At 32.8% G+C, this 13,624-nt stretch overlaps 1 protein-coding gene across 1 annotated transcript in view; it reads left to right on the top strand.

The window, feature by feature from the left end:
* Window positions 1-13,624, top strand: part of PTPN12 (protein tyrosine phosphatase non-receptor type 12) — an 88,175-nt gene that overhangs the window by 57,081 nt on the left and 17,470 nt on the right. The window contains exons 6-11 of the mRNA XM_006049869.4: window positions 689-760; window positions 4,068-4,127; window positions 4,428-4,570; window positions 6,479-6,545; window positions 8,658-8,735; window positions 8,832-8,930. Of these exons, the coding sequence (XP_006049931.1) occupies window positions 689-760; window positions 4,068-4,127; window positions 4,428-4,570; window positions 6,479-6,545; window positions 8,658-8,735; window positions 8,832-8,930 (519 nt within the window). The remainder of the gene's footprint in view (window positions 1-688; window positions 761-4,067; window positions 4,128-4,427; window positions 4,571-6,478; window positions 6,546-8,657; window positions 8,736-8,831; window positions 8,931-13,624) is intronic.

The raw sequence follows: 13,624 nt of genomic DNA, 5'->3' as shown, positions 1-13,624 counted from the left end.
CCACCAGGCTCCTCCATCCATGGGATTCTCCAGGCAGGAATACTGGAGTGGGTTGCCATTTCCTTTTCCAGTTCTTGAATAGTGTTTTTTACCAACAGTAGAACATTTGAAATATACTCAAATTCCTTGAAACAATCATGTACGATAAGTATTATTATCCCTGTTGTTATAGGTAAAGGAACTAAATGTAAACAAATGGTAAAATTGCTACCTGTAACATTTTCTTATACCGAGTGGAGTGCTGTTTCCACTATGCCACAGATTTTATACTTAATGAGAATTCAACTAGCTATTATAGATATTGTCATTTTAGAACCATTAAAACTTATATGCTAAGTTTCTTACACTAAATTGAGCAACTTCTTACACTAAATTTACCTCCTTGTGCTAGGCATTTAAAAAAAAAAAAAGCAATTTTTCTTTTCTAGAGGAGGATCTTTGGAGTCTGTATAACAAGCAGGTTGAAATGAACAGCTTATACACTTAGGTTAATAAAGTTACTATTACTAATCTTGAAGAGCAATTAGTAGCCCACCTTTAAAGAGTTGGATAAATCTAAGCTCTTAGTCCCTGCCTACTGATGGCAGTTTGTTTTCTGGGAATGAAGAACAAGTGGAACACAAAATATTTGTAAAAGTTCAAATAAAACAAATTATCAGTTATTTACTAACCTTTTTTTGGACAACAGAAAAAATGTGAACGGTATTGGCCTTTGTTTGGAGAAGACCCTATAACATTTGCACCATTTAAAATTTCTTGTGTAAGTACCTGTTTTCATAAACATTATTTAATCAGGCAGTGGGTAGGTCAGACTGATGAGTAGTTAACTTATAATTGTGTTGAATCTTATGGGTTATATAAGCCAAACACTCAGTGTTTTCATGTGAATCTATACTTAATTATAATAAACAAATATTAATAATGCTTGTTTTATACTGCTTTTTAAAATTTGAGTATAATTGTTTTACAATATTGTGTTGCATAGTGCATATAAACTAAGGAATTTTAGGAATGACTTTTCTTAAATGTATAATTTCCTTATTATGTTAATTCTGTCATAGTCTTTGCATGTAAGTTGATTATAAGTGTTACATATCTAAGAATAAACAAATAACTATGCTCTTATTCAACTAATGGGAAAGATCCTTGATGCTGAAGCATAGTTTATGGTGTTAATCTTTCATAACCATGTTATTCTCCCCTTATAATTATATACAAAGATAGGTTTGAGAACCTCCATCCTAAAAGCAGAGATTGACCCTTTATGGCAGAAAACTTGACATGACACTTAAAGTAGATACCTATTTGATGAGCTTTGGAAACGAATTAAATTCAAGTCCTAAAACTAACAAAGCACAAATCTGAGAAGATTAATTAAAAAATAAAAACAATGAGGGGAAAAAGAAATAGTGAGCTTTAGAATAGAACCAACACTTTGCTTTGGATTACACATGATGGTGTCTTTTTATAATCACTTAAAATAATTTCCCCATATTAATTCAGGGTTTTCCAGAGAAACAGAAGCAGTAGAATGTGTATATACAGAAAAGAGATTTGTCAGAATTGACTCACATGACTATGGAAGCTGGCGAGTCCAAAATCTGCAGTCAGGGTGGGCAAGCTGTAGATCCAGGAGGAGCTGATGCTTTGGTTTCAGGCTGAAGACCCACAGCCTGGAGACCAAGAGCCAGTACTGCAATTCTAGTCTGAAGGTGGGAAGGCTGAGACAAACTAATATTTCAGCTCCAGTCCAAAGACAGTCAGCTGTAGAATCACGAAGAGCCAGTGCTGAAAGCAGTCTCCTGGAGAATTCTTTCTTACTTGGAGGAGTCTGATCCTTTCGTTCTATTCACGGGTTAACTGATTGGATGAGGGCCAACCACTCTACTCAAAATCTACTGATTTAAATGTTCATTTCACCCCAAAACTCCCTCACAGGAATACGAAGAATAACGTGACTGAGAATCAGAGCACACCGTGGCCAAGCCAAATTGACACATAAAATTGACCATTGCATTACCCATCTCAAAACTGTTTTTTATTTTGTTTTCCATGGTTAAATGAAATATAATTTCTGTGATCTTACTCGTCATTGCTGTATTCAAGAAGTCCTTAATTTTATGACTTATTTGTATTTAGGACTTCTGAATTCCTCTGATGCTACCAGGAATTTAGTGCTTTCTAGGTTGATTAAGATAAGGACTCAAACTATGTTCCACAGTCTCCTTTATAATGCAGTGTGATTGTTAGAATCTTAACTTTAACTCATAACAGCCTGCATTTAATGTATAGTCAATTCTCTAAAGTCCTGGTTAGAATTAACTGTGGATTAAATATTTAAAAAAATTAAAATCCTACTGCATTTCATATTATTTGCAATGAGTAAAAAACAGTATATAACCATATTGTACTTCTGTGATGGAACACTACCTAACCCCACCCCTACCCACCACCCCCACCCCCACCCCCAGTTTAGAGAGTATTCTACAGTATTAAATACCTGGACAGTTCAGGAAACCTAGTTCTGTGCAATGTGGTTATGTTGAAAATTTGTAAATTTAAATGTACTAACTGCAATGAATGTCACAGTTTAGGTGACAGCATGTAGTGATTAATGGTCAACAACAAAACAAAATTTTTTAACAGGCAGGGATCAGGAATAGTAAACAATTTATCATAATCAGTAGAGAAAAGTAGGAAATAGTTTGAAATTTGGGAAAAGATGAATTGATTTGAGGATTGGTTTTTCAATTGCACTAATGAGTAATTTTTAAAAGTCCTGTTAATAAAAAGTTTGATTTGATCAATAAGAGCTGGTTTGATTTGTCAGTGATGGGATTGCTGAAGCAGAATTTTTCTTTCAGGATTTCAAAATGGAAGTAATTTGTATGTCATATGATTGTCTCAGAGAACTCAGGATTTGTTATCACTGTTGTAAAACACAAATCAAATGTATGAATAGAAAGCAAGGTAGTGAAAATAACCATAGTAAGTGATTTGACTCGACTTGGCAATCATGGTGTTTAAGACTGAGAGTATTAGAAGCTCTCTCGATTTGGGGATGGGAAAGAGGGTAGAGTGTTGGGGAGGGGTGAGGGCCTGGCTAGCAGCTCAGAAGCATGTTGCTGCTTACAGCCACCTCTATCAGCACTATCCATGGATCAGTCTAGCCCACTGCCTGTTTTGTGAGTGAAGTTTTATTGGTGTACAGCCTTGCCCACTAATTTACATATTTGCCTATCATAGCACAACAGAGACTTTACGGCCTACAAAGTCAAAAATATTTATCTCACCTTTTATAGGTGAGCAAATGTTATCTTGGACCAATGTTTTCATTTATTCTGTGTTTTAAAAACATACTTTCCCCCTAATGTTATTTAAAAAGTTCAAAATAAATTATTATGGTTTATAACATTAAAGCCGGAATAATGTTGATTTTTTTTTAATTAATAAAGTAGCATATCTGTTGCTCTTGACAATTGGTGTCCTCATCTATCTGTAGTTTTAGTTAAAAAAGGCAAAAATAATAGTTTACTTAGTGACAAATTGATGAAGAGGCTTCATTCTAATACATTGACAAATAACAGTAAGAAACTTTTAAAGTGACTATGTTGTCAACAACCAAAATAATAATTTGGGATTTTCTGAATGCATCCTTTTCCTTACCCATTTGGCATCCATTTAACTCAGAGTTTGAGTGTTAGGCCGAGAAAAATCAAGGTTAATAGACAAAATGATTGAAGGAGTTTGTAGTATTTAGGAGTGACGTTTTGTTTGTAGGTGTTATTTCTGTTACATGATTCTGGTGATGGTTGTCACCTTGCAAGTATTTTGTTGGATGATCCACTCCTAGCTAAGTAATTGGTTGACAGACACTTCTGTTTAAAAAACTTCTAAATAAAACTTAAATAACCAAATTGATGATTTTTAGAATGGTTGTTTTTATAATTATTAGACATACCTAGAATTTTAAAGGTAATTTCATATTGTAAGAAATTATTGTTTTGGCATGTAAATATTTTTGTTTTAATGTTCTCACTGACTCACAAGTGTTTCTCTTTATTTAGGAAGCTGAACAAGCAAGAACAGACTACTTCATTAGGACACTCTTACTTGAATTTCAAAATGTAAGTATTTTCCATTTAGAGACAGTTTCTAAGAATCAGATCAGATCAGATCAGATCAGTCACTCAGTCATGTCCGACTCTTCGCGACCCCATGAATTGCAGCACGCCAGGCCTCCCTGTCCATCACCAACTCCCAGAGTTCACTCAGACTCCTTAGGCTATCATTTTTTTTTTTAACAAAGTGCTGAATATGACATACATATCTTAGAAATGGCAGCAAAGTGAGATGTGCAGCTTTTCTGTCTGGTTTAAAACTTGTAACTGTATTTTCATATGATTGAATTTCTGTTATTCTTGAAGGAATCTCGTAGGCTATATCAGTTTCATTATGTGAACTGGCCAGACCATGATGTTCCTTCATCATTTGATTCTATTCTGGACATGATAAGCTTAATGAGGAAATACCAGGAACATGAAGATGTGCCTATTTGTATTCATTGCAGGTACAAAAGAATTTTCTAAATATTTAATTAAATATTTTTCAGTATAGATGGCATTATAATGTGGATAATGTACAGCATTTTGAAACATAAGTTTGGAATTTCATTAGATTGGTCATTATATGGGTTTCTAAGTAGTAAAAACGATTTGAATCCTGAGGCAGTTTTCCTTCTCTTAATTTATTATTTTACATAAGATCCTTCCAAAAGACTTAAAATCATAGTACTTATTTCATAAAATAGCAATTTACTTTTTAAGTGACTTATACCTGTATTCACATTTGTTATAAAAAGTAAATGAAATTTTTTGGACTCAGAGGTTAATTAACTCAGGTTAATCCAATAGTTAAAAGATATTAGTGGAGTTATATTTAAAATGGATAGCCAACAGGGGCCTACTCTATAGCACAGGGAACTCTGCTCCATGTTATGTGGCAGCATGGATGGGAGGGGAGTTTGGGGAAGAATGGATGGCTGAGTCTCTGCTTTCCACCTGAAACTGTCACCTCATTGTTAATTGACTCTAATATAAAAAATAAAAAGTTAAAAAAAGACATAGGTGGTGATGGAGCACCAAAGATAGTTTTCTTAGCCAGTTGGTTGGATTGTAATGCCTGTATTAGTGAAGTGAAAGGGCTGCTTTTTCTTTATGAACCAGAAAGGTGACCTGCTGATGTAGACGTGGGAATCAGTTAGCAACCTGCTTAATTAAAATGATTTTTCTTTAGTTCATCTGTGATTAGTTGAGTCTAAGTAGTTAACTGGTTAAAAAGAAAAGGGTCTGTTTAATTGTAGAATTATAAGATAAATTGCTTTGGCTTGACTTCTTTACAAGTTAACTGAAATTATTTCTTGTTGTATTCATATTGTCCAGCCAATGTATATCGGTCATAAACCCAATTTGATGTGAAGATTTTCTTTTAATAAAATAAAGTTGATCATTTAATATTTTTGAACAACCAAAATATGTTAACTGTAGTGTTTCATTGATATAGTTGTCTCTATCTTTGTAATATCACACTTTTAACCACCAAGTTTTACATATATATCATTTAGCTCTAGTAAACTCTTAACACTAAAATTTTAGAAATGTTTTGATGTGTGGAATTGACAAATAAATCAGTGGTTTAAAATTAATATTATTGATGTCTATTGTTAAGAGCTTTTTAGAAAACCATACTAAATTGCTTATAATGTACTGTATCATGGATTCTTAAATTACATGATATTTCTAAAAGTTTCAAAATACATATTAAAGTGCTGCCCCAATTTTTTTCTGCCTAAAATTATTAAAGATGTCAGTAGCATCTTTTTACTCATAGTGATTTCCAGTCCTTGGGTGCATTTGCCTCCCTCTAGCTGAAAACCGGTTACTTTAAAGTATTTTTGTCATGTTTTAAAATAACTAACTTTGATATTTTATTTTACATTCTTTAGGTTCTGTTCTTCAGGAGATTAGAAAGCATTAGTGGCCTTTCTTTCTTTAGTGTAACTGCTCATGTTCAAACCAGTTTCTAGGGCTTGTTAATCTTCATCTTTCCTGTACCTTTTGCAGATTGAAATGATGTAGATTTCTTCCTCTACCAGAGCTATCTAGAACATAGTATAAATTTATCTCTGCAAGGTGTTTTGTTAGCTATTTCACAAGGTAGACAGACTTTCAAAGTGAAGGCTTCTAGGTATTACTCTTGCAAGTTCCTTAAATTAAAGGAAAACAATATATAAATCATAATGTTAAGGATGTTTGCCCTGCACACATCTTAAGTTGTAGTTTACTTACTAAATAAGTAGAATTTTATCAGCTTTCTTAAATGATTTTTTGCTTCTGAGTATTAACATATCCATCCACATTTATCTTATAGTTCTTTTATTACAAAAATCAAATTGTTTTTTCAAATTTTATATCCATAGTGCAGGCTGTGGAAGAACAGGTGCCATTTGTGCCATAGATTATACGTGGAATTTACTAAAAGCTGGGGTAAGAATAATTTTTATATAGCATTATATCTAATTGATCTCTTATGATTTTTAAACTTATAACTAATTGCAGTAAATTATACCATATGTTTTGTTACACATGTTACTACTTTTTTAGAAGTAGCTTTGCTATGTAAGAGATAAAGGCAGTGAAAGGTATAAATGATGCATATTAGCTTGAGAGTAATACACTGGGCAGCAAAATAAACATATTGTCACTCATTTGTTCTGGATGAATTTATACCTACATTAGACATGTACGCTCTGCATTGACTTTTCCAAATACTGCACCCCTGTTGCCTTTTATATTTATCTATGTATAAATATAATCAATTCAGTGAATATTTATGTCTAACTGGAAACATTATATAGTATAGTGGTTAAGAATGCTGACTGGAGCTAGACCGCCAAGGTTAAAATTCTTGGCTCTGTCATTACTAGTTGTGGGATCTTGGTCGAATTACTTGATCTCATTGTACCATAATTTATTTGAAAGTGCGAATCATAATGTTAATAATTGAAGAATTAAGTAAGTTCTTAAGAAACTGGTAAAGTTCATCACTACTGTGTGTGGCAGGTAGCGAGTGTTCCATTTACTGTTAGTTTTTTATTATAATCCTTGTTATTATTTTTGCTACTACTTCTGTTTCCAAGAAATTGGTTTTGATACCATGGAGGATATAAAGAAATAGCCTTCATTACAGATTTAAAAAGCATAAGTCTCCTTATTATATGTAGATTTGGTTTATTTGCTGGTTCTATAGTACATTCATTTTCTATGAATTAGGAAGTTTTATTCTTCATAGCTCTATAGTTTCTAAGAATATGTCAATCTGTTATATAAAATATGAACAATAAAATATTTATTTTCTTTTCCTTCTTCCTTTTATTCATTTTCCTTTTTTTTCTCTCCCTTTCCATTTTGTACTTTTGCATGAGGAATATTTAAATTTTCAATAGTTTTTCAAAAAGCCTGCTGTTAAATTTTATTTTTGTATTCCCCCATTCTAATCATTTCCTGATACTCATATGAAATGAACACAATTTAAGTGGCTTTATAACACATTTTAACATAAAAATCAGGGATTAAAATCCGGGTGGGAAGCATTTGGATGAATACAAGCAGGCAAACATCTTGTCATTTCAGAAGGGTTGTGTATCTTGAATATAGTCCCCATTTGACTGAGTTTAACATAACAAATATAATCTTAAGGCTTAGGTTAGGAATTGATATAAAAATATTTTGATATATGTCAAGACTCCTAAGCAGTGAACCTAGAAATCACATTTTAACTCTTCTATCTTTTTTATCTCTCCAAAATATTCTTGCTGATGACCAAGTTCTAATAATTCTGCCTCAGCAATATGTCTCAAATCCGTTTCTACTTTTCTTTTTTTTTTTTTGGAATGCTTCAGTAAACCTCCACCAGTTTCTCCCCTTTTCACTCTTTTATTTTCCCTGCTACAAAAGTTACCCGAATATTAGATCTGCTCATGTCTATATTTCTGCTCATGTCTACAATTGCCTATTGTAGTAGTTAAAATACCAGGTGTAGAAACTAATTCTGTAGGATTCACAATCAGTCTTCAGAGATGTAGCTGTCTTAACTGGTCCTTATAGAGACAGCCAAGAAAACACTAGCTTATAGAATGAATTCAAACTCTATCATGTTTGTATTCTGATGCCAAGTAGCCTTATCTTTTCTCTTTTGAATAGTTCTCCTTCTTTCAGTCTTTTAGTCAGTTTTATCTACATCAAACTTCTCTATTCCCCAAATATAGATTATACATTCTATCTGCCATGTTTGTGTATATTTTTTTAATTTTTCACTCACATACCAATCAGTGTTGGTCACAGCATATTTACTCCAACTGTACTGCAACCATTTGTTGGCTGGACATTTATCTGTCTCCGTATCTGGCTCACTAACTTGACTGCTGAGAGTCAAGATTAGTTCTTGGCTCTAGACAGTCACTGATACATGATAGGTAGTGCTTAATAAATGTTCTCAGTTATCCAGCTATATATAATGTCTGTATGAAAAGTTGAACACTGTTACACTGTTTTTCTGAATGGTTGTCCAGAGTTCATGTATTAAATTCTTTGTTTTAGAAAATACCAGAAGAATTTAATGTTTTTAACTTAATACAAGAAATGAGAACACAGAGGCATTCTGCAGTACAAACTAAGGTATGTTTTTCTGTTTCACTTTATGAAGTGTATTTTTATAATTGCCTTCATTTTTTAATGTCTTTTCCCTTGTTTATCACTTCATCTCCTTAATAGGAGCAATATGAGCTTGTTCATAGAGCTATCGCCCAACTGTTTGAAAAACAGCTACAACTATATGAAATTCATGGCACCCAGAAAATTACTGATGGAGTGGTAGGTGTTCTTTGCATATTAATTTTAGAAAATTTACTTTTTACCAAGATGTGACATTTAGCTTTTTAATTTTCATCCTGTGTTTTATCTAATAATAAATATCTGTTATTAGTTTTATTTGTTATTTTTTAATTCCTTTTCTTCTCCCTAGTTCAATCTCTACTGTGATGAATAATTTAATGACTCTAATAAAAGTTAAATAATATTCTAAATAAAATATATTTATGAATTTAGATCTTTAAAATTATATAATTCAATATCATTTCAAGTATAGATTACTTTTAACAAATTAACTGCATTTTTGTCTCCCCTTCCGTCCAACCAAAGTAAGTCTAAGTTGATTCTACATGAATTTTATTTTGTTTTTGGTCATCATGATATACAGTTTTGTCATTACTTTGTATGTACTTTTTAATTAAGTAGAATTATAAGACCACGATAATGTCCCTTTGGGGCTTTAGTTGTCATTTTAGTGTTAAAAGATTTTATTGGCTATTTTATTGACAAAAGTACTGTTTTCTCACAGTGCTCTTTCTGCCTTTTAAAAAAGTACTCCTCTTACTTCCTCTATATTATCATTCTATCCTTGAAGGTATTGGGCTATTTTTTGGAGTTTTTTTGGATAAATTTCTTTACATCTTTATTATTGAACCTAAGTTAACTGTCACTTGATAAACTAATTTAGCTCCAATAACTTAAGTAAAATGAAGATATTACTGGCAACATTTATAACCTTTGTTTTAATTTTTTTCTCCTTTTATGTGGTTTTGGTAATTTCTGAGACTATTTGTTTGAAATATCTTGGTGTTATGAGAGATTAGTTAACCAAATGCGTATTACCTCAATGTGTAAAGTAATATTGACCCATGGATTTCGGGGATAGTGTATTTCCTTTATTAGACATGTGATAGTTTCAGATTTTTAAGATTCATATATGTGACATTATCATTTCCTTCATCAACAAAGGAATCATTGTGCAACTATGCCTCATATATTATCACATCTGTTTTCTCTTTAGTTTAATTAAAGCCTGTTATAGCCTGTGCTCAACATAGCCAAATATTTTATAATATAGAGTAGAATGTCTGTATATTACTGTGTATAATTTTACCTAACTTGAGACTCCTTTAAATTTACAAAAACTAAGTAGGCTACATTCTTCTTTAAACTTTATTTGAAAAATATTTTTTTTTCTGTAAATGCAATATTAATTTCAAGGTTAAAGTTTTTGAATTTCAGAGTTATACCACTTCCTTATTCCTAGAAACAAAAATATTTTTAATGTATAGAAATTATTTACATTAATTTTTGTTGAGATATAATTAACATGTAACATTACTTTCAGGTGTATATACCATTGTGATTCAACATTTGCATATATTGTGAAATTATCACTATAATAAGTTTAGTTAATATCCATCATCATACATAGTTAACAGAATTTTTTTCTTGTGGTTAGAACTGTTAATATGTATTCTCTTTTGTGCTAAGTCATTTTAGTTGTGTCTGACTCTGTGTGACCCTTTGGATTGTAGCCTGCCAGGCTCCTCTATCCATGGGATTCTCCAGGCAAGAATACTGGAGTGGCTTGCCATGCCCTTCTCCAGAGGATCTTTCTGTCCCAGGGATTGAACCCATGTCTCTTATGTCTCCTGCACTGGCAGGCAGATACTTTACCACTGGCACCACCTGGGAAGCCCATTTACTCTTAGGAACCTTCAAATATAAAATACAGTATTATTAATTATAGTCACCAAACTGTATATTATATCCCATGACTGACTGACAAGTGGAAATTTGCAAACTTTGACCCTGTTTCACTCACTTTGGGTCTACCACTGACACCACCTCTTTATCAAGCACCAATCTGTTTTTTGTATCTTTGGGTTTGGTTTTTTGTTTTCTTTTTCCACATATGAGATCATATGCTATTTGTCTTTTCTCTGACTTAATTCACTTGGTATAATGCCCTCAAGTTCCATTCATGTTGTTGCAAATGGCAAGATTTCATTCTTTTTTAAGACCAAATGATATTCCATTTGTGTGTGTGTGTATGTGTGTATCTTCAACTTAGTGTTTTGTTTTCTTCAGATAAATATACGGAAGGAAGTACAATTGCTGGATCATATGGTAGTTCTATTAATTTTTTGAGGAACCTCTGTGCTGTTTTATATAATGGCTGCATCAGTTTGCATTCCCACCAACAATACACAAAGGTTCCCTTTTGTTTTTCCTTGTCTTTTTGATAATTGCCATTTTGACAGGTATGAGGTCTTAGTATGGTTTTGATTTTCATCTTCCTTAAGATTAATGATGTTGAGCACCTTTTCACATACCTGTTGGCCATCCTCGTGTCTTCTTTGGAAAAAATATCTTTTCAAATCTTCTCCCAGTTTTTAATTGACTTGTTTGTGGGGTTTTTTTTTTTTTTGCTACAGTGTTATGTGATCTCCTTAAAATATTTAAGGTATTAACCCCTCATCAGATACATGGTTTGCAAATATTGTTTCCCATTTGGTAGGTCGCTTTTTCATTTTCCTGATTGTTTGTTTTGCTATCCAGAAGCTTTTTAGTTTGATATAATCCCACTTGCTTAACTTTGCTTTTGTTGCCTTTGCTAGGAAAAAAAAATACAGTGTTCAGTGTTGTATTTTTTCAAGCTTTTAACTGTATTTAAGTTATCTCCAGAAAATATGTGATAAATATCGCATTATTTTCATCTTTGTTTTTCTCATTACCTGATTTTTCTTTAGATTTTATTCCTAAAATTAAACTTCCTTTTTACTATCCTGAACTCCACATTACAGGTATAATTTTGTTATAGTTTCTGCCTAGTAGCTCAAAGGTTTACAAATCTCTAAGGAATACAAGAAAAATCATACATAATATGAGATTAGGTGAAATAACATACAATAGAAATAGTAGTTATTTCAGTCCTAGTCTCTCATCTCATTGCCTGGTTATATAGGAGACACATACTACATGCTTGAAACTTTAACTTCTGCTAAAGCTGACAGGGTGACTGCTGAATTTGCCATTGAACAAGGTGGGTTTTCCTATTTTGCAAGAGGGAAAAATAATTTTCTGTAGAATCCATTCTAAGAAAGATTTGCCAAAGGTTGTATACCATAATGTCTGGAACTGTATTTTTCAGTGGATGAATGGATAAAAAACTGGAAAGACAAGTGGATAGAAGATAAGATAGCTTATCATTTTAGATAATTTTTTAATGTTTTCCTCTTAAGAAATCTTGTTTTCTAGGTACTTTAAAATATAAATGACCTGTTTTTTAAACATGTTTATATATGGTTGGAAGCCACAAACCCCAGTCGGAGAAATGTGGGATCTAAAAAATTGGGGGAAATTATCTTAGAATTGTATGATGAGTAAAATGATTTGAAATATATTACTTACGTTTTTGAACCTATGCTCTGAGAAATAATTATAAATCTCCATTTATTATTTCTCTAACTACTTAATATGGAAGTTGAGGAATTAAAAAAAAAACTTAAAGCTCTATGTTCTGAATTATTTTTGTAGAGATTTTAGTTTGAAATGCTAGTCAACAATATGACTCTTTAATAAACAGTATTTGTTAGAGATACTTACAACTAAAATCACTTCCAAGAGTAGGAGATCTAAAGAGAAAGTTTATTTTCAGATTCAGTAGCATGGACTTGGGATATATAAATACCTCAGTAAGCAAGTATCTCTAAGGTGTGCACACATGCCTTTTTTCTTGTATGTAAAAGATACTACCATCAGTTGATGCCAGAATTTTCGGTTTTAGGATTATTGAGTAACAACACTTGTTACAATGTTGTTAACAATTATTGTTAATTTGTGTTATGATCCTTGTTATGTTTATGTTGTACATTTTAGGAGTGATTATCGAAGTCTGAATTTTTTCCTCACACCTTTTTTTTTTTAAGCACCTTGTTTTAGTATTTATTTTGTCCTGCAACTGATAATACATCCTTGCTGCTGCTGCTAAGTCGCTTCAGTCGTGTCCGACTCTGTGTGACCCCAGAGACAGCAGCCCACTAGGCTTCCCCGTCCCTGGGATTCTCCAGGCAAGAACACTGGAGTGGGTTGCCATTTCCTTCTCCAATACATCCTTAGTTCAGTTCAGTTCAGTCGCTCAGTCATGTCCAACTCTTTGCAACCCCATGGACTGCAGCACGCCAGGCCTCCCTGTCCATCACCAGCTCCCGGAGTTTACTCAAACTCATGTCCATCAAGTTGGTGATGCCATCCAACCATCTCATCCTATGTTGTCCCCTTCTCCTGCCTTCAATCTTTCCCAGCATCAGAGTCTTTCCAGTGAGTCGGTTCTTCTCATCAGGTGGCCAAAGTATTGGAGTTTCAGCTTCAGCATCAGTCCTTCCAATGAATATTCAAGACTGATTTCCTTTAGGATGGACTGGTTGGATCTCCTTGCAGTCAAAGGGACTCTCAAGAGTCTTCTCCAACACCATAGTTCAAAAGCATCAATTGTTTAGCACTCAGCTTTCTTTATAACCCAACTCTCACATCCATACATGACTTACTGGAAAAACCATAGCCTTGACTAGACAGACCTTTGTTGGCAAAGTAATAACTTTGCTTTTTAATACACTGTCTATGTTGGTCATAGCTTTTCTTCCAAGGAGCAAGCATCTTTTAATTTCATGGCTGCAGTGATTTTGGAGCCC

The sequence above is a fragment of the Bubalus bubalis genome, chromosome 8 (assembly GCF_019923935.1).
Source record: "Bubalus bubalis isolate 160015118507 breed Murrah chromosome 8, NDDB_SH_1, whole genome shotgun sequence".
Lineage (NCBI taxonomy): Eukaryota > Metazoa > Chordata > Mammalia > Artiodactyla > Bovidae > Bubalus > Bubalus bubalis.
This window is presented reverse-complemented; position numbering and strand designations above follow the sequence as displayed.